The following is a 26,934-nucleotide window of genomic DNA, read 5'->3' as shown; positions in this document are numbered from 1 at the left end:
CCCAACGTCTCTTTTGTAAGGCGGGTAGCATTTTCATAATATTGACGATGGCGTACATTCGCAGAAAAGTCAACCAATATAGTTCTAACTCCCACGTACACCTCCCAGAAAGACCATGAAGATAAAAGAAGATATATTAGAGTTCACATGGAAGCCTACCAACAATCGTTCTCAGCCACCATTCACGACTAGAACGTGAATGTGTGCGTGTGTGTGGGGGGGGGGGGGGTGGGGGGAGGTGGGAGGTGGACCCTTCAACACACACGATTAGGTAACTTTCAGAGTGTATTTCTAGATGTACGAGATGTCCCAGAAATGTTGCAGCAAACTTCTAGACGATGTGGGGCACAAGATAAGGATTGAGAATTGCGTAGGAACCCATGACCGCAAACATTAGGGGTAAGTAGCAACAGAGGCCGAAGATCTGAGAGAGGTTCACTTGAAACATTTATTGGACATAACGAGTACACATGGTGTACGAAATGAATACGGCTCTGATGTTACAACAGATGCTCGAAGTTCGCACCATCAGACGCCATGCACACAGACATCGACGTAACATTGACTGCCGGACGCCAGACACCGGCAGTTTCTTTGATTGTAGCAGCGACGGGATCCAGTTCAGATTCCACAGGTTTGCGATACATGAGAGATTTCTTGGCTCACCACAGAAAGAAATCAAGGCTCTATAAAGCCGGTAAGTGTGGGTGCCAAAACTCTTGTGTAGAGCCCCAACTAGCGGAATATGACGGCGTTGCTATGTAATTCTCAATCCTTGTGATGTGCCCCACATCCCCTAGAAGTTTGTCGCAACATTTCTGGGACACCCTGCAGATGTAGATGTGACAGTCTCAGCTACAGATTTATTACAACTGGAAGAGCTACTTTGTTTTCTATTGTCCAGTATCCTTTTAGTCGATCTGCTTGAGAAAATTAACTGTTTCATTGTCACGATTTAGACGGAAGGTTCGTTCTATTAAGCAGCATCAGAAAATCAGAACGAGTCAATACTCGAGCAGTCACTGTCACTGTACATGGTCGCTTTCTTCAGCGTCGCGATCTTCATCGCCAAACGGCCGGTCGGTCCAGTGTGGCCACTGCTTGAGGAGCGAGAAGAGCGCCCCGCCCGGGCTGATGGTGCCTGCCAGCTGGCAGTGGCCCACCAGGTGGTAGTCCTGTGCCAGGACCCCCCGGTCCTGCGCCAGCGCCAGCAGGGTCTCCAAGGCGTGGAGCGCGGTAGGCGTCGGCAGGCGTCTGCAGAAGGCGCCCATCAGCGCCACGACCAGGCAGCGGCCGCCACGGTCCTCTGGAGCGTCCGTCTCCACGCCCAGGCTGAGGTCTGCCGCCAGCTCCCAGCCGCGGCCCTCGTACACGGCGCCAGACGGCGCCACCACGAAGTGGAACGGCAGGTCCGCCCGCCCGCGGCAATGCACCTCGAAGTTCTGGAGGCTGCGCATCTGACGGCGCTCACCCTCCGCACCTGTAGCTTCCTTTGTTCTGGTGTGACCTGGAAAATCAGCGTCTCTATCAGTGTATGTTCACACTCCAAAATTAATAAAATACTCTGCTGTCCATTAAATGGAAGTGGAAATGAGCATTTGGCGTCATTCGCTGGGAGGCCCCTTACGGGACAGGTCCGGCCACCTTGTTGCAAGTCTTATTACATTCGACACCACATTGGGCGACCTGCGCTGTGGATGGGGATGAAATGATGATGCAGACAACACAACACCCAGTCCCTGAGCGGAGAAAATCCCCGACCCAGCCGGGAATCGAACCCGGGCGCGTAGGATGGCAGTGCGTCACAATGACCGCTCAGCTATCGGAGCGGACTGTCCATTAAAAGCCGGCCGGAGTGGCCGAGCGGTTCTAGGCGCTTCAGTCTGGAACCGAGCCACCGCTACGGCCGCAGGTTCGAATCCTGCCTCGGGCATGGATGTGTGTGATGTCCTTAGGTAGTTAGGGTTAAGTAGTTCTAAGTTCTTGGGGACTGATGACCTCCGCTGTTAAGTCCCATAGTGCTCATAGCCATTTGAACCATTTTTTGTCCATTAAAAAAGCAGCACCACGATGGTGGCACTCAACAAACTTTAAACTGTCACGCACTATATGCTTGCATACGCAAATGATTAGGGTTGAGTGTAACTGTACGAAGTAAAAAGAAGTAATGCCTTCTGCATTTAATATACAAGGGACGCTTTCTTATTCAAAAGTTGCATGTGAATGTAGGCTGTTTTTGAGAAGATCATGTTATGCCTTGGCTAAAAAAGTGAGAGGTCTATCAGAATGAGTCGCAATTTAATAGCGGCAAGATAATGAGCTATTGAGACTACAGTTTATCGTTCTATAATGTTGTTGTTTGTTTTTGTCAGAATCTCTCGGCACTCCTGCAGATATACGCTGACGGAAAAAAAAGATCGCAACACAAAGAAGGTGTTGCGTGTTTCTACATCTGAGAGATGAGTCTATTTAAATTTCGCACCAACCGCATAAGAGTGACGCTATTAGCGCCACTATGAGGATGAAAATCAGGTTTGCTTTAAATACACGCTGTAGAGATCTTAAGCGTCAGTTACCTTGGAGATCTGGCGTGGTAAGTTGACGTTAGTCAAGAATGCCTTTAAGGCGACAAAGACGCTGTTATCAACACATTACTGAGTTTCAGCGAGGTCCTGTAGTAGGGCTACGAGGCGGTGGATGTTCCTTCCGTGACTTTGCAGAAACACTTGGCAGGAATGTAGACACTGTACGTGATTTCTAGCAGCGGTGATCACGATAATGAACAGTCACAAGGAGACTCGACTCTAGAAAGTCACTTGGCGCTACCTGGAGACAAGCCCATCGTGTTCGGCATATGGCTGCCACGCATCGTACTGCGTCTGCAGCAGAAATTTGAGCAGCAGTTGTCACCACAGTGACACAACGAACTGTTACAAATCGGTTACTTCACGGACAGCTCCGAGCCAGACGCCCTGTAGCTGACCCCAAACCACCGCTATCTGCGACTTCAGTGGTGTCAAGCGAGAGTTCATTGGAGCGCAGGGTAGAGGTCTGTTGTGCTTCTGCCTCGGTGCCAGTGATGTACGCCTGTTGGTTACGAAAAGGCCAGTTGAAGGCCAGCACCATCCTGTCTGCATGCTAGACAGATTGGACCTACACCTGGAGTCACTGTCTGGGGTGCATTTTCGTATGAAAACAGAAGCACTTTCGTAGTTATCTCAAGCGCCCTCACTGCAAATTTGTACGTCAATCTGGTGATTAGACCTGCTGTGCTGTCATTCATGAACGGCATTCCAGGGGGTGTTTTGCAACAGGGCAATGCTCGCGCACATATCGCTGTTGTAACCCAACATACTCTACAGAGTGTCGAAATGTTGTCTTGGCCTGCTCGATCAGCAGATTTGTCTCTAATCGAGCAAATATCGGATATTATCGGAAGACAATTCCGGTGTTCTCCACGAACAGCATTAACGGTTCCTGTATTGGCTGGCCAACTGACATAGGCAAGGAACTCCATTCCTCAAGCTGACGTCCGGAACCTGTACAAAAGAATGCATCCACGGTTGGATGCTTGCTTTCGATATTCTGGCGGATTCGTCGGTTATTAATGTACAAGAATTTCACATTTTGAATGGCTTACCTCGCACTTATGTTATCCTGCGATCTTGCAATGTTTATCACTTAAATGTGTTACCTAGACAAATCTATTCTAAAAATTTCATTACTCTGCGTTACTTATTTTTTGATGTTGCGATTTTTTCCGTCAGTGTAGAACAGATAGGTTTAGGAAGGCTACACTCAACGCCGTGCTGGGATCTGAACAGCGCTACATGGCTTGCGCCCGACAGTACCGAAAGAGTGATCGCTGAGCTACGCCAGACAGTACAACAACGTCACGTAGTCTGGGGCAGCCAGTGGGCTTGTTTGCAGCAAGACAAGTATCTACACAGACACTTACACTTTGATCGTACCAAAAAACGGCCGGAAGCGGTATTCCACACAGACTGTATGACTCCGTGCAGAGCACCAAAGACTGCTAGCGTGGTCACCATTGTTGTGACTTCCCTTGAAGCAACAACAGAGGGGCGCTCTAACAGTGGTACGACCTTCGTCAGCACTGGATACAGGAGTGGCTTCTCAGATTCCAAGTCCCGACTGCAGCATCACGATCGATACATCTACCGTATATGCAGAATGGAAAAGAAAATTGAGAATGCGCTAGGTGACGATCAGTTTGGCTTTAGGAAAATTAAAGGGGCGAGAGAGGCAATTCTGACGTTAAGTTAATAATGGAAGCAAGGCTAAAGAAAAATCAAGACTTTTCATAGGATTTGTCGACCTGGAAAAAGCGTTCGACAATATAAAATGGTGCAAGCTGTTCGAGATTCTGAAAAAAGTGGGGGTAAGCTATAGGGAGAGACGGGTCATATACAATATGTACAACAACCAAGAGGGAATAATAAGAGTGGACGATCAAGAACGATGTGCTCGTATTAAGAAGGGTGTAAGGCAAGGCTGTAGCCTTTCGCCCATACTCTTCAATCTGTACAACGATGAAGCAATGATGGAAATAAAAGAAAGGTTCAGGAGTGGAATTAAAATACAAGGTGAAAGGATATCAATGATACGATTCGCTGATGACATTGCTATCCCGAGTGAAAGTGAAGAAGAATTAAATGATCTGCTGAACGGAATGAACAGTCTAATGAGTACACAGTATGGTTTGAGAGTAAATCGGAGAAAGACGAAGGTAATGAGAAATAGTAGAAATGAGAACAGCGAGAAACTTAACATCAGGATTGATGGTCACGAAGTCAATGATGTTAAGGAATTCTGCTACCTAGGCAGTAAAATAACCAATGACGGACGGAGCAAGGAGGACATCAAAAGCAGACTCGCTATGGCAAAAAAGGCATTTCTGGCCAAGAGAAGTCTACTAATATCAAATACCGGCCTTAATTTGAGGAAGAAATTTCTGAGGATGTACGTCTGGAGTACAGTATTGTATGGTAGTGAAACATGGACTGTGGGAAAACCGGAACAGAAGAGAATCGAAGCATTTGAGATGTGGTGCTATAGACGAATGTTGAAAATTAGGTGGGCTGATAAGGTAAGGAATGAGGAGGTTCTACGCAGAATCGGAGAGGAAAGGAGTATGTGGAAAACACTGATAGGGAGAAAGGACAGGATGATAGGACATCCGCTAAGACATGAGGGAATGACTTCCATGGTAGTAGAGGGAGCTGTAGAGGGCAAAAACTGTAGAGGAACACAGAGATTGGAATACGTCAAGCAAATAATTGAGGACGTAGGTTGCAAGTGCTACTCTGAGATGAAGAGGTTAGCACAGGAAAGGTATTCGTGGCGGGCCGCATCAAACCAGTCAGTAGACTGATGACCAAAAAAAAAAAAAATGCAGAGCCTCCGACGAGAACAAAAGTTGCCAGGTTACATTCGTCAGGGATGTGTTATTGTACAGAGGTCACTTTGCCACACCAGAGTTGGCAACCTCAATCGACACCACGGAGTTCCCTGCAAATTGCAGCGACATGTGGTCCGCACTCCTGAAGACCACACCTCCTTCCTCAGCAAAGCTGCAGCCTCACACTGAGGTCAATATAGTGTTGAACTAGCAAGAGCTCTGACCAGTTTGTGACCTCATCTTAAGGAGTCAACATCATACTACAGGACGAACACGTAAGTTAAACTTTCTGATTGACTTGTTCATTTAAATGCAGAACACTGTGCTGCAAGAGAACAGTTTGTTAAAGTAGTACATCAAGTGAAGCTTTGCTACTCCATGACAGCTGTAAATTATGCTGTGCTCCTGTGGTGAAGAAATGTAGCAAATACAAATGAAACCGCACAATTTCAGAGACTGAAATGGTGAGTGAAAACTTCTACCAAGGCTGGGAATGGAACCCGGGTCTCCTGCTTACTAGGCAGGTGCGTTAGGCTCTAAACCACCTCGGCACGGGGGTTCACACAACAGCACGGGTTATCCTGGCACGCCTCCCTCCTTAATCCAAATTCTGTTTGTGTGTAACGGGGAATTTAAAGTACGAGGTGCATTCAAGTTCTAAGCCCTCCGATTTTTTTTCTCCGGACTGGAAAGAGATAGAAACATGCGCATTGTTTTAAAATGAGGCCACGTTCGTTGTCAATACGTCCCAGAGATGGCAGCACCGTACGGCAGATGGAATTTTACCGCCAGTGGCGAGAATGAGAACTGTTTTAAATACTTAAAATGGCGACGTTTTCCTTACTTGAACAGCGTGCAATCATTCGTTTTCTGAATTTGCGTGGTGTGAAACCAATTGAAATTCATCGACAGTTGAAGGAGACATGTGGTGATGGAGTTATGGATGTGTCGAAAGTGCGTTCGTGGGTGCGACAGTTTAATGAAGGCAGAACATCGTGTGACAACAAACTGAAACAACCTCGGGCTCTCACAAGCCGGTCTGATGACACGATCGAGAAAGCGGAGAGAATTGTTTTGGGGGATCGCCGAATGACTGTTGAACAGATCGCCTCCAGAGTTGGCATTTCTGTGGGTTCTGTGCACACAATCCTGCATGACGACCTGAAAATGCGAAAAGTGTCATCCAGGTGGGTGCCACGAATGCTGACGGACGACCACATTGCTGCCCGTGTGGCATGTTGCCAGCAATGTTGACGCGCAACGGGAGCATGAATGGGACTTTCTTTTCGTCGGCTGTGACAATGGATGAGACATGGATGCCATTTTTCAATCCAGAAACAAAGCGCCAGTCAGCTCAATGGAAGCACACAGATTGACCGCCACCAAAAAAATTTCGGGTAACCGCCAGTGCTGAAAAAATGATGGTGTCCATGTTCTGGGACAGCGAGGGCGTAATCCATACCCACTGCGTTCCAAAGGGCACTACGGTAACAGGTGCATCCTACGAAAATGTTTTGAAGAAAAAATTCCTTCCTGCACTGCAACAAAAACGTCCGGGAAGGGCTGCACGTGTGCTGTTTCACCCAGACAATGCACCCGCACATCGGGCTAACGTTACGCAACATTTCTTCGTGATAACAACTTTGAAGTGATTCCTCATGCTCCCTACTCACCTGACCTGGCTCCTAGTGAGTTTTGGCTTTTTCCAACAATGAAAGACACTCTCCGTGGCCGCACATTCACCAGCCGTGCTGCTATTGCCTCAGCGATTTTACAGTGGTCAAAACACACTCCTAAAGAAGCCTTCGCCGCTGCCATGGAATCATGGCGTCAGCGTTGTGAAAATGTGTACGTCTGCAGGGTGATTACGTCGAGAAGTAACGCCAGTTTCATCGATTTCGGGTGAGCAGTTAATTAGAAAAAAATCGGAGGCCTTAGAACTTGAATGCACCTCGTAGACTGGGGAGGCAGTGAGAATTTGGATCGAGAAGGGAGGCGTGCCGGGGTAATCCGTGCAGTTGTGTGAACTGCTGTGCCAAGATTGCTTAGTAGCTCACACACCTGCGTAATAAGCAGGAGACCTGCTTCCGATTCCCGGCCCTGGTACAAATTTTCACTCTCCGCTTCAGTCTATATACATAATGTTCCGGCGTAAGATTAGTGCCGGCACGAAGATGTAGAACGCAAAAGCAGAGATGGCTGTGAGACGACCTCAGCCAATAGCCTGCTACTAGGACTGCACCACGACAGGAGCGGCCTCTACAAGAAGAGAATATAAGCGCCGCTCCTGCCAGTCTCGGTCTGACACTAGAAAATGGACACTGGCAGAAACCACATTGTATATAGCGAAAGACATTATTTGCACGTCGTCCATCACCTGCGACACGTTCTTGTAAACAAAAGTTAATATTGTCGATGTGCCTTATTATAATAAAAGCCATTAATGTGATTTACTTAAATTGTTGTACAGCTATCCGAGAAAGCAGCACCCTTCAGGCACCCTTTAAGAGACCCCACACATAATATATGTACCAAAGTTTTATTTACTTATTTCATAAAGTGAATTAATATGTCATGTGTTCTAGTTGATGAGTCTTCTCCCAGAGTAGTCAAAGAAACCACAGTTGTGACCAGGTGAAAGCAGTTTCGCCTGGTCACAACAAAGGATATACCTGCCCAGGACATGGCGTGGCAGTATAGAGTTCCATTGTCTTAGGCGATAATTCGGCCAGTACCTGTTATCTTTCTGACGCGTTAAGGGCACTAGCTTTGTGTTCAGCTGTTGCCCTGGCCGATATATTCTCCAGATCTGTCATCCATTCAAAACATATAGTGATGAGAGACAGATTCGATCACTGAGCAGAACGCTGGCATACAGTTGAAGTAACATGGAATGACATGCCCGTATCTGGCATCCAAGCTCAGTTTCACTTGTTGCTTACCAGTCTGAAGGTATTGTAGCTGCAAGATGTGGTAGCTCTGTTTACTAATTTTTACACTTTGTATATCTGTATGGGCTACAGATGTACTAAGGAATGAAGAGATATACATGAAGATCTCTGAGGCTACAGATACCGCGATAAGGAACAGCTCAGTAGGCAGTTCAGTTGAAGAGGAATGGATATCTCTAGAAAGGGCAATCACAAAAGTTTGAAAGAAAAACTTAGGTATAAAGAAGATAACTGTAAAGAAACCATTAGTAACAGGGGAAACACTGCAGATGATCGATGAATGATGGAAGAACAAAAATGTTCAGGGAACTCAGGCATACAGAAATAAAAGTCACTGAGGAATATAATAAATAGGAAGTGCAGCAAGCTAATACGAAATGGCTGCATGAGAAATGTGAAGAAATTTAAATGGAAATGATTGTCGGGCGGGCTGACTCAGTATATAGTGTAACAACACCAACGCTATGCTATTGTACATATAATAATTTACATTTCTTTTTATTTTCGATAAATTAGTGTAATCGATGTTCTGATTTCATCTCTTTTTTGTTTCATGCCATTACGTTAAAGAAACTGTAAACAATTTTCGATGTGAATATTAATGTTTATGTCCAATTGCAAGCAATATTATAACAAAATGGAAATGTAAGAAATGTTGATACTGTTGTAAGATGTTAAAGTTGTAATTATGCGCCTGGTCCATACGTAGGCAATGTATTAGGATATGTAGAATGCAAAACCTCGGGTGAATACTCTGTCTGTAGGGGAGCGGTAAAAGGTGGATGGCAGGCGAGCGCGGGAAAATGCACACGGGCGCTGCACGGCATAACGGGCTCAGCAGCAGTAGTAGTCGGAGTTGGGCATCGGTCTAACACGTTCTGGATCGAGGAGGCTCTCCTGGAAGACGTAGTTTCATTGAGCCTCGGATGTGCCGTTTCCGACGACTATACAGCATGGCAAAATTACATAGGCACTAAATGGAAAAATATTGCGACGCTATGAAGAAGTAAAGTGCCGATACATCAAGAGCCATAGCTGTGATTGTATGTGTGCTCTGCGCCTCGCCATCTCGCCGCCCGCCAACCGCCGCATCGATACGAACAGGTTGAATCTTTTAGTACTGTATTCGTGTGGACCAGTGTTACTTTTGTTCCTTACTGTTCAATAACAACTTAACTTTTACCAGAACTGTCCTATCATTTAATTATCCTCATCACTAACCTAGACAGGGTCCTTTCCACATGTTGTGCAATCCGAGTGTCCCGAGATGAAGATTTAAAGTTTATGTTAATAATAATTACCTGCTGACCTATCTATGTTAAAATGATGTTTAAAGAACTTTGTTGTTAATGAATATATAGGTAAATAATATAGGTCTGACAAAGTTGGAAGATAATGTTGAAATTGGTTTAGTAATGAAGGCTAATTAATTTGAGACAAAAATAATGGTAGTTAAATGAGCAAGAAATAAGACAAAAAGAGTAGTAACTCATATATTGGAAATCTTGAGTGCTTAACGATTTCGATAATCAAAAATTTCAGTACAGTGATCATAACAGTTTCAGGATCCCCCCCCCCCTTTTTCTTTTCTATTCATGTAAATTCTGAAATGTACTGAACTGGTTTGACCAGCAAAGTTAAAGTCAAGATAAAACCAAAAGTTATTAGTGTTTTACCTTTTTCAAAATTGACATTGTATGTGTGTTTAGAAAGTGCTATTTCTAGGGTAACCTATGCCCGATTTTAATCAGATCAATAGACTGTACGAAGTTTGTAGTAAACATTATAGTGTATTGTTGTGTATTTATGGCTTGTTCATATTAGTACAGAAAGTGAAATTATTAGTTCAGTAGATTTTCTGGTTCTAAAATTTACCATATTATGCAGTGTTATTACGTGTTGTTTTGAATACACGTACTTCAACTTGTACAGGGAAGAAACTCAATTAATGCCTAATTAGGCTGGCGACCGTTTTATTAACAAATTGGCAGCATCTGCTGTGTTGTTTCTTGTCCGTCCTAACGTGTATTTGCACTCCAGACTTGCTTGACGTAGCATTGTTGTTACTGAGTGGGTGAAAGTCTGATTTTGCCTCCATTCTGGTACACGCGGTCATCATATATACCAAAATCCTTTCTTATAAGGTGAAGCCCGTCAACTTACCATAGTACAGGCTTTAATAAGTATCGTGCGCAGTAGCGTAGTGTTACAATAGGAAAGTCAAAACAACCTTCAATGAAATTAAAAGGAAGTGTGCTAATATTAAGAGTGTAACGGGAATTCCACAGTTAAATGCAAAATGAGAGAGCGGTATAGATCTCGATGAATTTAGTAACTCTCCATCACCTCGCGATTAGTTTCAGCTTGGTCACTGGGGCAGGCACTGTGCACAACTTCTATTCTAAGCATGATAAGCAATCACTGTAGGAGTGTCGCGATTTGGGTCAGTTAGGGAGCTGAACTCAGCATCAAGTGGTCTTCTTTCCTAAACTTTACCAACCGCATGTCATTTCAGTTTTCTTTTTCTTCGTTTTATTGTTACTGTCTGTTCCATCTAGAATAATCTGTTACTGAATTATTTAACAATGTCTGAAGTAAATCAAATTTTTGTTAATAAATTCGGGAATTTATTTTACCTGTGAATTTCATTCCATACTTAGTCATCCCTTTACTTAACTAACGAAAATTTATGATTACTTCCCGCCAACTGATCCATTGTTGGGCCGATAGTTAGCGTTTACTAATTTCATTGCGGACAGCTTAATTAGCGCGGTTTCTTGAGCAGATATGTAGATTGGCAACTATCTAGCACTTTAATCTCTCTCTTTATTAGACCTGGAGGGGGCCGGGAGGTGGTGGTTTGCATGTGTATATTTTATTCCGTAACTGTCTAAAATTTGGTTCATGTGGAGACATCAGTAAACGCTGAAATGTTACTTTCGTAAATAGTCTATTCTCCCAACACAATTACCACAATTGCAAGTTACAATGTGGTTTTCTCAGAGACTAGGGAGAGCTACTGCATCCGTCTTATGGTCTGAAGACGGTCGTCGACGCCATAAACCGGTAGTTTACTATTCAAACTGTGCGTAATTATGCCGGAAGGTAAACCAATTTAGACACAGTGAAGCGTACTGAAGCGTACTCCCTGAACAGCAGTCTGGCCGATTTACAGAAAAGCTTAATAACAAAATATTTGCAGCGCGGGATTAGCCGAGTGGTCAAAGGCGCTGCAGTCATGGACTGGGCGGCTGGTCCCGGCGGAGGTTCGAGTCCTCCCTCGGGCATGGGTGTGTGTGTTTGTCCTTAGGATGATTTAGGTTAAGTAGTGTGTAATCTTAGGGACTGATGACCTTAGCGGTTAAGTCCCATAAGATTTCACAAACATTTGAACATTTTGAACAAAATATTTTAAACGTTATGGTATCCAAAACTATTCACTAGAATCGTTCTGAAACAGACTATTAGCAATATATATATATATATATATATATATATATATATATATATATATATATATATAACTTGATGCCATCCTTGCCATCCTCATAAAAAATAGTAAGTATGGTACAACAGCCTTTTTGCCAATCAATCCTATGCCTGAAATACAGAAGTGCAAAAATATGGATGAATTCTTGAAAACAATCACTGGGCTGCTGCTTGTCGGCCCAAATTATTCCAAATCCATTGTATTGGATTCAAGGCCTCTCTAATCTGTTCATGTGGTGGATGTGTAACAAGAGAAAAACTCAGATTACAGAGGAACACAATGTGCACAGGTAGGAATTCAACCTACATCCTCAGTTACTTGCTGGATGCATTCCAATCTCTGTTTTCCTCTACAGTTTTTGCACTCTACAGTTCCCTCTAGCACCATGGAAGCCATTCCATGATGTCTTAACGGATGTCCTACCGTCCTGTCCCTACTCCTTGTTAGTGTTTTCCACATATTCTTTTTCTCTCCGATTCTACGCAGCGCTTCCTCAGTCACTACCTTGTCACTCCACCTAATTTTCACCATTTGTCTGGAACACCTCATCTCAAATTCTTCGATTCTCTTCTGTTACGGTTTTCCCATAGTCCATGTTTCACTACCTGCTGTGCTCCAAACGTAGATTCTCATAAATTTCTTCAAATTAAGGATTATGTTTGGTGCTAGTAGATTTCTCTTGCTCAGGAATGGACATTTTGCCAGTGCTAGTCTCCTTTTTGATGTCCTCCTTGTCCCGTCCATCATTGATTATTTTGCTGTCTAGGTAGCAGAATTCCTTAACTTCATCTAAATCGTGACCACCAATCCGCATGGTAAGTTTCTCGCTGCACTCATTTCTGCTAATTCTAATTACTTTAGTCTTTTTCTTTTTGGTCTCAGCCCATATTCTGTACTCATTAGACTGTTTATTCCATTCAGCAGATCATGTAATTCTTCTTCATCTTCATTCAGGAGAGCAATTGTATTAGTGAATAGTATCATCAATATCCTTTCACCTTGCGTTTTAACTCCACTCCTGAACTTTTATTTCCATCACTGCTTCTTCGATGTACATATTGAACAGTAGGGGCGAAAGACTACATACCTGTCTTACACCCTTTTTAATCCGAGCAGTTCTTTCTTGGTCGTCCACTCTTATAATTCTCTCTTGACTATTGTACAAGTCGTATATCAACCGTCTCTTCCTATAGCTTACCTATTTTCCTGATAATTTCAAGCATATTGTACCATTTTACATTGTCAAACGCTTTTTCCTTGTCGACAAATCCTATAAACATGTCTTGATTTTTCTTTAGTCTTGCCTCCATTATCAGCCGCAACGTTAGAATTGCTTCTCTGGTGCCTTTACCTTTCCTAAACCAAACTGACCGTCCCCTGACTGATCCTCATTTTTTTCCGTTCTTCTATACATTATTCTTGTCAGCAACTTGGATACATGAGATGCTGACTGTGCGATAATTCTCGCACTTGTCAGCTCTTGGATTCTTCGGAATTGTGTGGATGATATTTATCCGAAATTCGGGTGGTATGTCGCCAGACTCATACATTCTACACACCAGAGTGAATAGTCGTTTTGTTGCCGCTTCCCCCACAGATTTTAGAAATTTTGATGGAACGTTATCTATCCCTTCTGCCTTATTTGATCTTAACTCCTCCAAAGCTGTTTGGATTCTGATTTTAATACTGGATTCTCTATCTCTACTTAATCGACTCTTGTTTCTTCTTCTTTTCCATCAGACAAATCTTACACCTCGTAGATTTAGGAATATCTGTCTGACCATGATGCAGTCTAACACTATTGTTGTCGGTGGTGATTTGCTATCGATTCTGATATGAACAACCGTACAACTGAACTGTTCACAGAAACACACACTCTGCCCTACCTTCCTGATCATTACGAATACTGCTCCAGTCATACCATTTTCTGCTGCTGTTGATATTACCCTATACTCACTGACCAGAAATCCTACTTCTTTCCATTTCACTTGACTGGCCCCTACTACATCTAGATTGAGCCTTTGGATTTCCCTTTCCAGATTTTCTAGCGTCCCTACCACGTTCAAGCTTCTGACATTTCATGCTCCAACTCGTAGAATGTTATCCTCGTTGATTATTCAATCTTTTTCTCGTGGTCACCTCCCCCTTGGCAGTCTCCTCTCGGAGATCCGAATCAGAGACTATTCCGGAATCTTTTTCCAATGGAGAGATCATCATGATATTTTTAGAATTACATGCCATATTTCTGTGGATACACGTTAAGTGTCTTTAATGCAATGGTTTCCTTTGCCTTCTGCATCCTCATGCCGTTGATCATTGCTGATTCTCCTTTCCCACCCCAAGGACAAAGAGAGTTCCCTGAACCTCTGCCCGCTCCTCCGCCCTCTTTGATAAAGCCGCTGGCAGAATGAGGGTGACTTCTTATTCAGAAAATCTTAAGCTGTGCGGATTTCGAACCGAGGACTGAGGACGTTTTGATTACTGATATCAAAGACACTACCTTTTTTCTTTTTAGACCACAGGCGCAGTAAGTGAAGTATCTCATTCTGTACCTCTGGGATATTCTTCCAACCACGATGAAGATGAGAAGCTCTATGCGCCAACTGACCATACCTTCCCACACCAAGACACCAAAATGGAATCGCCAAAACGCTAGTCACTTTTCACAACTTATGTGGAATGTTAGTGACTACAATTTTCCTGGAGACCAGTGTTTGGTGAAAATGATTCTGCAGTCTGGAAAAGGATTCAAGTCTGAAGTGCAATTTTTTATTTATTTTTTATTTTTTTGGGAGCTGCACCCTCACATTTCCTATTTCTCAGAATTGTTGCCAACGCCCTCAAACAATTTTTAGTACATTTAACGCTAATGAAACTGTTCTACGTCTCTGATATGCCTGAAGACGCCTGAACAATATATGCTACGATAATACATTGTAAACTTCATCAGCAGATCACATTTTACTAGCAACAAAAACAAAAGGCGGTTGAAACATTACGGATGGAGGGGTTTTGCGTTTAATTACACTACATGCCTGTTTGAACCAGGAAATATTCCTGTCGTTAATGGGTGATACAAACTTTAAAAGTTATTTACAGTGACTGTCTATCATTCTTTTTTCAGAGTCTTCAATTACGATAGTTATTAGTCAGTAGTGTATTGATCAGACATTGTCGGTAGGCTTTTTTTTTTTTAAGTCTTCAGTCTTCTGACGGGTTTCATGCGGCCTGCCACTAAGTCCTTCGTCGTGCCAGCCTAATCATCTCGGAGTACCACTATCACCACACGTCCTCAATTATTACATGTTGTATGTATTCCAAGATCTGTTTTTCCATACAGTTTTTATCCTGCATCGCCTCCTCAAGTATCATAGAGATTGTACCCTGGTGTTTTAACACGTCATGTCTTCCTGTCCCTTATTCTTGTCCGTGTTTCATATAAGTACCTTTTTTCTTCGATTCTGTGAAGAACCTCCTCATTACTTATCTTATATGTCCTTATCTAATATGTCGTTCTATAGCACGAGATCTGGAATCCTTGGATTCTCATTTTTTCCGCTTTTCACACGGCCCAAGTTTCTCTACCATACAATGTTGTGCTGAAAATGTACATTCTTAGAAATATCTTCCTCAAATTAAGGCTTTTTTTTATACTAACAGACTTCCTCTTACCTGTGGTAGTCTGAGCTTTATGTCCAACTTCGTCTGCCACACGCTATTTTGTTTCCGAGGCAGCAGAACTTCTTAGCCTCATTTTCATCATGGGTACCAATTTTGACGTTAAGTTACTCGCTATGCTCATGCTTGCTAATCCTCATTGAAATTCTAAAGTAATGTGTAAAATCACAATTAATAAAATCTTCCAGTCTATTACCGTGGTCGAATGGATTTCACCTTAAAACCCAACGTTTCCTCTCCATCTGCGGAGGACATTTTCAAGGGGGATTGTAGCTACTTTCGCTATCTGATTCACACCCTGGCTCGCTCTTAACTACAGCAAAATTCCTCTTCCGCGTGCTTCCGCGCAGTGGCGTGACGTCACATGTTTTGTCTACCCGAGCGCATTTGGCGTTGTCGACTACCAACGTTCGCTGTTGCTATCATCCCGTGATGGAAGACTGCTTCACATCTTCTTCAGCACAGGAATCCAGAAGTCATTCAATTTTACGATTCCTCCTTCCTATTAGATTCCTGGGGTGTTTTACAATCTCTATGGCGTCTCCATATAACCTTTCATGGTATCCGCTTGTGGCTGCCAGTGCTTGAGTCCTATCAAATGAATGTGTTGGTATCCTGGCTGCAAAGCACGTTCCGCAACAGCTAATCTGTCAATCTGCCCTCTTTTTCAATTGCCCTTGTGCTCTTCTAGTCGTTTTTGACCGTTCTTTTTGTAGTACCCACGTAGTACACAACCCCACATCTACAGGAAATCTTACAAATTCCTGCTTTTTCCAGCGGTTGGCGAGAATCCTTGGCCAACTTTAGGTGATCTTGTATATTCCGGCTGAATTTGTACATTACCGCCATGTTTCCTTTTTTAATGATTATTCCTATGCTGTCAGCAACGTGCTTAATGAACGGCAGGAAAACTACCGATTGCACAGGCGCTTGAGCTTCCGTTATGATTTCTACGCGGTGGTCTTAACGCTCTTTTCACCTCAGCGAACGAATAACCAGGCTTGAGGAATGCACTGGTGAGATGTTTTAATTCCCCGTCAAACAGCTCTGGTTCGCAGATTTCCCTAGCTCTATCCGCCAACGTTGTGATGATGCATCGTTTTTGTTGTGAATGGTAGTTCGAACCCTGTGTAGGTAACGGTCTGTGTGCGTGGGTTTTCGGTAAACCGTGTGGCCCAAGCACACAAAACGTATGACGTCGCGCCACTGCGCGGAAGCACTCGGAAGAGGAATCTTGCTGTAGCCAGCAGAGAGCCAGGGCGTGAATCGAACATTCCAAGTAGCTACGATCCCCCTTCAAAATGTCCTTCGCAGTTGGGGACGAAACGTTGGCTTTTAAGGTGAAATCCATTCGAACACGGCATAATATCCCGGAGCATTTTATTAATTGTGCCATTTCTGGCCGCGAAAATTTACGTTTTATAATATGTAAACTGCCATGCGATTAATAACACTAATAATAATAATAAATTCCGTCTTTCTCCGGTGTACTCTCAACCCGTATTCAGTACTCACTAGACCGTTCATTCTACTCAAAAGATCCTGTAATTCTTCGTCGCTTTCACTGAGGTTAACAACGTCATCAGCAAATCTTATCATTGATATCCTTTCACCATGAATTTTAATCCACCTCTTGAATCTTTCTTTTATTTCCGTCGTTGCTTCTTCGATGTATAGATTAACAAATGGGGCGCCAAAGACTACATCCCTGGATCACACCCTTTTTAATACGAGCGCTTCGCATTTGATCTTCCAATCTTATGGTTCTTGTACATATTGTATACTACACGTTTTTTCCTATAACTTAGTCCTGTTTTTCTCCGAATTTCGATCACTTTGCACGATTTTACAATGTCGAACGCCTTTTCTAAGTCGACAAATCCTACGGACGTGTCTTTATTTTTCTTAATTCTGGCGTCCATCTACATCTACATCTATACTCCGCAATCTACCATACGGTGCGTGGCGGAGGGTACCTCGTACCACAACTACCATCTTCTCTCCCTGTTCCACTCCCAAACAGAACGAGGGAAAAATGACTGCCTATACGCCTCTGTACGAGCCCTAATCACTCTTATCTTTGTGGTCTTTCCGCAAAATATAAGTTGGCGGCAGTAAAATTGTACTGCAGTCAGCCTCAAATGCTGGTCCTCTAAATTTCCTCAGTAGCGATTCACGAAAAGAACGCCTCCTTTCCTCTAGAGACTCCCACCCGAGTTCCTGAAGCATTTCCGTAACACTCGCGTGATGATCAAACCTACCAGTAACAAATCTAGCAGCCCGCCTCTGAATTCCTTCTATGTCCTCCCTCAATCCGACCTGATAGGGATCCCAAACGCTCGAGCAGTACTCAAGAATAGGTCGTATTAGTGTTTTATAAGCGGTCTCCTTTACAGATGAACCACATATTCCCAAAATTCTACCAATGAACCGAAGACGACTATCCGCCTTCCCCACAACTACCATTACATGCTTGTCCCACTTCATATCGCTCTGCAATATTACGCCCAAATATTTAATCGATGTGACTGTGTCAAGCGCTAAAACTACTAATGGAGTATTCAAATATTGCAGGATTCTTTTTCCTATTCATCGGCATTAATTTGCATTTATCTACATTTAGAGTTAGCTGCCATTCTTTACACCAACAACAAATCCTGTCCAAGTCATCTTGTATCCTCCTACAGTCACTCAACGACGACACCTTCCCGTACACGACAGCATCATCAGCAAACAGCCGCACATTGCTATCCACCCTATCCAAAAGATCATTTATGTAGATAGAAAACAACAGCGGACCTACCACACTTCCCTGGGGCACTCCAGATGATACCCTCACCTCCGATGAACACTCACCATCGAGGACAACGTACTGGGTTCTATTACCTAAGAAGTCTTCGAGCCACTCGCATACTTGCGAACCAATCCCATATGCTCGTACCTTAGTTAGAGTCTGCAGTGGGGCACCGAGTCAAACGCTTTCCGAAAGTCAAGGAATATGGCATCCGTCTGATACCCTTCGTCCATGGTTCGCAAGATATCATGTGAAAAAAGGGCGAGTTGCGCTTCGCAGGGGCGATGCTTTCTAAAGCCGTGCTGATGCATGGACAGCAACTTCTCTGTCACAAGGAAATTCATTATATTCGAACTGAGAATATGCTCGAGAATCCTGGAACAAACCGATGTTAAGGATATTGGTCTGTAATTTTGAGGATCCGTCCTTCTACCCTTCTTATATACAGGTGTCACCTGCGCTTTTTCCCAGTCGCTCGGGACTTTACGTTGGGCAAGAGATTCGCGATAAATGCAAGCTAAGTAAGGAGCCAATGCAGTAGAGTACTGTCTGTAAAACCGAATTGGAATCCCATCAGGACCTGGCGATTTATTTATTTTCAACCCATTCAGCTGCTTCACAACCCCAGGGATGTCTATCATTATGTCCTCCATACAAGAATCTAAAAATGGCTGTGAGCACTATGGGACTCAACTGCTGTGGTCATAAGTCCCCTAGAACTTAGAACTACTTAAACCTAACTAACCTAAGGACAGCACACAACACCCAGCCATCACGAGGCAGAGAAAATCCCTGACCCCGCCGGGAATCGAACCCGGGAACCCGGGCGTGGGAAGCGAGAACGCTACCGCACGACCACGAGATGCGGGCATAACATACGAGAATCTGTACGAGACTCAAACGGCGGTATGTTTGTACGATTCTCCTGCGTGAAAGATTTCTCAAATGCTAAATTTAAAATTTCAACTTTCGTTTTGCTGTCTTCCGTTGCCAAGCCAGACTGATCAGTGAGTGACTGGATGGAAGCCTTCGACCCGCTTACCGATTTTACGTAAGACCAGAATTTCCTTAGGTTTTCAGCAAGATCTTTTGCTAAGGTATGACGGTGGTAGTGGTTGATTGCTTCGCGCATCGCTCTTTTTACAGCAGCACGAATCTCTACTAACTTTAGCCTGTCCTCATTCTCTCGATCTTTCTTGTACCGCGAGTGCAACTGCCTTTGCTTCCTGAGCATTCTCCGAATTACGCTGTTAAACCACGGTGGGTCTTTTCCGTCTGTAACCCACTTTTTCGCCACATACTTTTACAATGCGTGATTTACAATGTGTTTAAAATTTGCCCATAATTCTTCCACGTCCATCGTACCGGAAGTAAATGAAGTCGATTCATTTACTAAGTGGGATGCTAACAACTGCTTATCTGCTCTTTCTAGTAAGAATACTCTCCTAGCCTTCTTGACCAACTTTTTAACTTTCGTAACCATAGTCGCAATGACAACATCATGATCACTAATCCCTGTCTCAACACTGACACCGTCGATGAGGTCTGGTCTGTTCGTGGCTACCAGATCTAAAATATTTCCATTACGCGTTGGCTGTCAATTTAGCTGCTCAAGACAGTTTTCGGATAACGTGTTCAAAAGTAATTCACACGACGACTTGTCTGTACCATCTGTAATGAATCTATAGACATCCCAGTCTATACTAAGTAGGTTGAAGTCGCCTCCGACTAATATAGCGTGATCCGGGTACTTCTGCGATACAGAATGTAGACTCCCTTTGAATGAATCTATAACTGTCACGGTGGAACCTGGTCGCCGGTAATAACACCGCACAATTAACTTTATTTCCCCAAGCTCTGTGAAACGTGTCCAGATAACTTCACAATCACACTCTACTTCGACCTCAGTAGACACAATATTTTTGTCAACAACAATGAAGTCACCACCTCCTACGGTGTCTAATTTGTCTTTCCGATACACGTTCCAACCCTCACTAAATATTTCAGAACTTCCTATCTCAGGGTTCAGCCAGGTCTCAGTCCCGAGAATAATTTGCGCCCCACACACTTCCTGGAGGGCAGTAAATTCAGGAACTTTATTCCGAACACTCTGAAAATTTACTCCTAATATCTTGATAGCTGAAGTGTCTTTACACTGATTTCCCTGCCTGATTTCCCTGGCTGCACGTCGACTGGTGAGTGTTCATCAGGACACCTCGCACTACCGCCTAGCCTAAAAAAACCCCATGTGCACGCCCCAAGTACTCTGCTACCCGAGTAGCCGCTTCCTTTGTGTAGTGCATCCATGACCTATCTAGGGGCATCCTACAATTCCCTACCCAATAGCGCAAGTCTAGAAATCTGCAGCCAAGTCCGTCACAGAGTCGACGAAGCCTCTGGTTGAGACCCATTATCAAGCACACTATCAGAACTGCCTGTTTGGAGCATTTATCTTTCCTGGAGTCAAGCGTCGTCAGCTAAAGAACCGCAATGCTCTTTTCTTTTCTTCAGTATATCGTTCTTGTCGACAACTTAGATGCATGAGCCGTTTAGCTGATTGTGCGATATTCACACACTTATCTGCCCTTGCTGTCTTCGGAATTGTGTGGACGGTTTTTTCCGAAAGTCTATCATGTTTCCAGGGTCATAGATTCTATAGAGAAACTTGAAATTTTATTTGGTTGCATCTTCCCCCAATTATTTTTAAAATTCCTATGGAATGTCATCCATCCCTGTTGCCATATTTGATCGCAAGTCTTCGAAAGCTCTGCTAAACTCACTCGAATACTGGTTCTCACGTGTATTCCATATCGTCTCCCATTTCTTCTTCGATCATGCCACCAGACAATATTGATACTCCTCGTAGGGAACTTTATTGTACTCCTTCATTCTATACGCTCTCTCCTCTACGTTTAGCAGCGGAATTCCCATTGCAGCCTTAACCTGCTGCATTTGCTTTTAATGTCACCGAAGCTTGTTTTGACTTTCATGTATGGAGTATCAGTCCTTGCGACGACGATTTCTTTTTCGATTTCTTCACATTTTTTTTTCCTGCAGCCATTTCACCTCGGCTTCCCTGCAGTTCCTATTTATTTAGTTTCTAATTCACTTCTATGTTTTATATGAATTCGTGGTGTCTGTTCTTTCAGGCATGTCCGCGCGGAATCGGCAGTGTGATATATTGTATTTAAATTGAAAGTGGAGGGGGAAAGAAAGGAAAGGAAAGGGAAAGGATTACTGGTGTCAACCGTACTTCTTCTTCACTTTCACTCAGGATAGCAATGTTATCAGTGAATCGTATCACTGATATTCTTTCACCTTGTATTTTAATTCCATTCCTGAACCTTTTTTTATTTCTATCATTGCTTCTTCGATGTACAGATTGAGCAGTAGGGGCAAAAGACTACATCTCTGTCTTACACCCTCTTTAATCCGAGTACTTCCTTCTTGGTCGTCCACTCTTATTCCCTCTCGGGTCTTGTACAAATTATATTTACCCGTCTCTCCTTATAGCTTATCCCTATTTTTCTCAGAATTTCGGACATCTTACACCATTTTAAACGGTTCAACGCTTTTCCCAGGTCGGCAAATCCCATGAGCGTGTCTTGATTTTTCTGTAGTCTTGCTTCCATTATCAACTGCAACGTTGGCTTCTCTAAAGCCAAAGTGATCGTCATCTAAAACGACCTCAATTTTCTTTTCCATTCTTCTGCATATTATTCTTCTCAGCAATTTGGATGCATGAGCTGATTGTGAGATAATTCTCACACTTTTCAGCCATTGCAGTCTTCGGAATTGTGTGGATGATGTGACTCTCTCTGCCCTACCTTCCTACTCACATCATACCAACTGCTGTTGATATTACCCTATACTCATCTGACCAGAAATCCTTGTCTTCTTTCCACTTCACTTCACTGACCCCTACTATATCTAGAGCTTTTGCATTTCCCTTTTCCAATTTTCTAGCTACCCTACCACGTTCAAGCTTCTGACATTCCACGCCCCGACTCGTAGAACGTTATCCTTTCGTTGATTATTCAATATTTTTCTCATGGTAACCTCCCCCTTGGCAATTCATTCCTCGAAATCCGAATGTGGCACTATTCCGGAATCTTTTGTCAATGGAGCGATCACTTTACTTTTTAAATTACACGTCACATTTCCTGTGGATACGCATCATGTATCTTCAATGCATTGGTTTCCATTGAACTCTGGAGCCTCATGCCGTTAATCATTGCTGATTCTTCCGCCTATAGTGGCAGGTTCCCACCCCATGGACAAGAGGGTGCCCTGAGCCTCTGTCTGTCCCTCAGCCCTGTCCGTTGCCAGAATGAGGGTGACGTCTTATGTCGGAAGTCTCCGACCGCCAATGCTGACTACTAATCGAAATTTAAGCGGTGGCGGGTTTCGAACCCGGGACCCCGAGTTTTAGATTACTAATCTAAGACGCCACCCCCTAAACCATTCAAATCAATACCAACGGCAACAGTCTACTTTATGTTTTGCTAGTTTTTTGTAAATATTATGAAACTGACTTTACTTATGCATTTAACGGTTAGCCGGCCGGAGTGGCCGAGCGGTTCCAGGCGCTACAGTCTGGAACCGCGCGACCGCTACGGTCGCAGGTTCGAATCCTGCCTCGGGCATGGATGTGTGTGATGTCCTTAGGTTAGTTAGGTTTAAGTAAAATGGTTCAAATGGCTCTGAGCACTATGGGACTTAACATCTGTGGTCATCAGTCCCCTAGAGATTAGAACTACTTAAACCTAACTAACCTAAGGACATCACACACATCCACGCCCGAGGCAGGATTCGAACCTGCGACCGCAGCGGTCACGCGGTTCCAAACTGAAGCGCCCAGAACCGCACGGCCACACCGGCCGGCTAGGTTTAATTAGTTCTAAGTTCTATGGGACTGATGACCTCAGAAGTTAAGTCCCATAGTGCTCAGAGCCATTTGAACCATTTTAAAGGTTAAGAAAATAACTCGATGACAAGGAGTCAATTTGGCATTTTTTTGTCTTCAAATGTTAACCGTTAAATGTGGCAGTCGGCCAGTACAGCAACATCAATAATCTTAACTGCATATTATTTTATCTTATTTTATTCCTTTGCAACTTTTAAGTTTTATTAGCGACCTTAATTGCTTTCCTATGTAGGTAACGTATTACGTAGTTGATATAGCGCGCGCCACAGAGCCAACCGATGTGTTCCCTGCAAAACCCTTCAGTACAAAGTAGTCTTTAATGGACTGTGACAAGAGCCCTAACAAAAGGCGTAGACGTACCAGGGCATGTATAACAACTCCGAAATACTGGGTATGTAATTTAATGCACGAGCGATATAGGTTATGTCATGAGTTGTAATTTTTGAATACCATGTTCTGACTGTGTAGTTCTTATATACTGAAGATCCAGAGAAACTGGTACACCTGCCTAATACCGCCTAAGGCCCGCGCGAGCACGCAGAAGTGTAGCAACACGACGTGGCATGAACTCGACGAATGTCTGAAGCAGTGCTGGGGGTAACAGACACCACGAATTCTGCAGGGCTGTCCATAAATCCGTAGGAGTACGAGAGCTGGTGATATCTTCTGAACAGCACGTTGCAAGGCATCCCAGATACGCTCAATAATGTTCATGTCTGGGGCGTTTGGTGGCCAGCGGAAGTGTTTAAACTCACAAGAGTGTTCTTGAAGCAGCTCTGTAGCCATACTGGACGTGTGGGGTGTCACATTGTCCTCCTGGAATTGCCCAAGTCCGTCGGAATGCACAATGGACACGAATGGATGCAGGTGATCAGACTGGATACTTACGTACGTGTCACCTGTCAGGGCCATATCTAGACGTATCAGGACTCCCACATCACTCGACTTGCACACGCCCCACACCATTACAGAGCCCCCACCAGCTTGAACAGTTCCCTGCTAACATACAGGGTCCATGGATTCGTGAGGTTGTCTCCATACCCGTAAACCTCCATCCGCTCGATACAATTTGAAACGAGACTCGTCCTACCAGGCAACAAGTTTCGAGTCATCAACAATCCACTGAAGGTGTTGACGCGCCCAGGAAAGGCGTAAGGCTTTGTGTCGTGCAGTCATCAAGGGTATATGACTGGGCCATTTCAATGATGATTCGTTGAATGGTTCGTACGCTGACGCTTGTTGGCGGCCGAGCAGTGAAATCTACAGCAATCTGAGCAAGGGTTGCACTTCTTCAGTCGTCGTTGGTCCCTTTCTTACAGGATCTTTTTCCGGCTGCAGCGATGTCGGTGATATCATGTTCTACCGGATTCCTGATATACACGGTACAGTCGTGAAATGGTCGTACGGGTAAATCCCCACTTTACCGCTACGTCGGAGATGCTGTGTCCCTTCGCTGGTTCGTCGGCTATAACACCACGTTCAAACTCACTTAAATCTTGATAACCTGCCATTGTAGCATCAGCAACCGATTTAACAACTGCGTTAGACACTTGTTATCTTATACAGGCGTTGCCGACCATAGCGCCATATTCTACCTGTTTACATATCCCTGAATTTGAATACGCCTGCCTATACCAGTTTCCCTGGCGCTTCGGTGTATTTTCAGCGCAGGTAATGTGTAGTTGCTATTCGAAGTCTGGATCTGCTCTAATAAAGCTAGAGCGGAAAACATGACTGACTGTTGCTGTTTACCATTTGAAATCAAAATAAATGTAAGTAATAGGAGTAAAATGACATTCTGCAAGTCTCACAGTTTTCCAGCATGTTGTTAGCTTCGACTTGTACCTGTTAAGAGATCGAATGTCAACTAAAAGAGAGGGAGAAAAGTCGATCCCTTTGAATGTACAGGTAAAAATTATGTTGATCCAATTGACAGATTGCTAGTTCTGTTTTCCCGTGGAAATTCATCGTTACAGGATATTACTGATATCCGTACGCACGCAGCCAATGGAAAGATGAGAAACACATTAACACACTACGCGTCATATGGTACATACCCCTGGATACTTACAGATGACGACCGTCTTGACAGGGCGCTGCAGCTTCGAGATTGGCGCTACTGCTGGAATGGCCAGCCACTGCACTCGCGACACCAGTTTCAGGTCAAATATTTCTGGAACAAACGCGACCAGTGCATCAGGCAGGCAGCGAAGCGAGCGTGTAGTGCGGAGCTGCGATATAATCCTGCGGAATTTTCGCCTTTCACGGTTCCGTGCCTCAGCCTGCTCAGGAAAGGGAAGACGTATGAACTTCAAATTTATGTCACATAGTCAGTTCTATGGTCCTTTGGAGATGTAAAACTTTTAAGCTTCTAAGTCACTACAATCAAAAGAGACGGCCATTTCTGTCACATATTTTTATACCCGAAAACTCCCTCATCAAAACCCTTAGGGGGCTTCCCGTTCACTTAGAATGGTGAAATTTGGCGAGAAGCAAAGTTTCACAGTAAAAAAAAGGAAAAAAATCTAAAAACTGTTAATTTACAATTATATAACGCGAAGGAATATGTTTTGTTTTTTCTATCCATCTGTGCGTTTGTCCATCTGTTAAGGCCATTTTCTCTGGTTCAGCGTATCAAGTTCAAATTTATGTCACATACCAAGATCCATGGTCCCTTGGCGGTGTAAAACTTGTAAGTTTCTAAGTCGATGCCGTCATAATATTCGGTCATTTTTAGTCGCATATTTTGATACTCAATAGGCTCACTCACAAAAACTTATGATGCACTTTCCATCGACCTAGAATCTTGAAATTCCGCAAGAAGCAACGTTTCACAGTAAAAATGAAGTAAAAACTCGGAAACTTGTTAAATTGTAATTATATCAGTTGAAAACACCTTTTGCCATTTGAACATACATTGAACTCATCAACCGCCGAAAGCATAATAGACGTACATTGTTGCACGCAATAACATCAAATGTAAGTTATAGTCATGTTTTAGTAAGTAAGTAAAAAACGTTTTATTAAATCTCCTCTCTCTGCATATATAACCTGAAGTCCCTTACTATTTGTATGTCCGAGCTAGTCTGGGGATCTACTGTACAGATTTTGACACGGTCTTGGAATTCCCGGGACCAGTACCTCACCGGTATCGATAACGGAAAAAAATCGTTGAGATTCTCGATGCCCAGGATCGATTAACTATATATGTACATAAGTAAGTTCGTACGGAACCCTTAGCGTGCGAGTCCTACTCACGCGTGGCCAATTTTTTATCAATCGAAGATCAATTCCAAGCACTTTATCTACACCCAGCGCCGGTTAGAGAACATTTTTTTACGCGAACGACTATCAATGCCCCCCCCCCCCCCTCCAAGCCTTTGCGTCGTACCTTTCTCTCGTGTCAGTTTTCGCTTGTAATTGTGATACGCGCTGTGTACAGAATGATTCAGAATTTCTGTTACATAGTTATAGGTGTTTTAAAGAGCACTCATGACAGTAATATTTGGCAATAAACTCACATTTGGCAATCTACTGTTTGGAAGATAAACGACTTTTAACGATGGAAGTCAATATACATTGACAGAGGTCGGTGTCCCGTGTAATGTGATATCTTGTGTGACGTCATGTATCGTGTCATCGGAGAACAACCCAATGAATTGGCACTGAGTG

At 43.7% G+C, this 26,934-nt stretch overlaps 1 protein-coding gene across 1 annotated transcript in view; it reads right to left on the bottom strand.

Moving 5' to 3' along the window:
• Positions 1-235: 235 nt before the first annotated feature.
• Positions 236-26,934, bottom strand: part of LOC124612839 (peptidoglycan recognition protein 4-like) — a 99,072-nt gene continuing 72,373 nt past the window's right edge. The window contains exons 5-6 of the mRNA XM_047141265.1: positions 25,334-25,435; positions 236-1,507 (exon numbers count right to left, since the gene is read on the bottom strand). Of these exons, the coding sequence (XP_046997221.1) occupies positions 1,026-1,507; positions 25,334-25,435 (584 nt within the window). The 3' untranslated portion in view covers positions 236-1,025. The remainder of the gene's footprint in view (positions 1,508-25,333; positions 25,436-26,934) is intronic.

The sequence above is a fragment of the Schistocerca americana genome, chromosome 4, assembly GCF_021461395.2.
Source record: "Schistocerca americana isolate TAMUIC-IGC-003095 chromosome 4, iqSchAmer2.1, whole genome shotgun sequence".
Taxonomy (NCBI): Eukaryota; Metazoa; Arthropoda; class Insecta; order Orthoptera; family Acrididae; genus Schistocerca; species Schistocerca americana.
The sequence above is the reverse complement of the archived record's forward strand: the minus strand, read 5'-3'. Positions and strand labels throughout refer to the sequence as shown.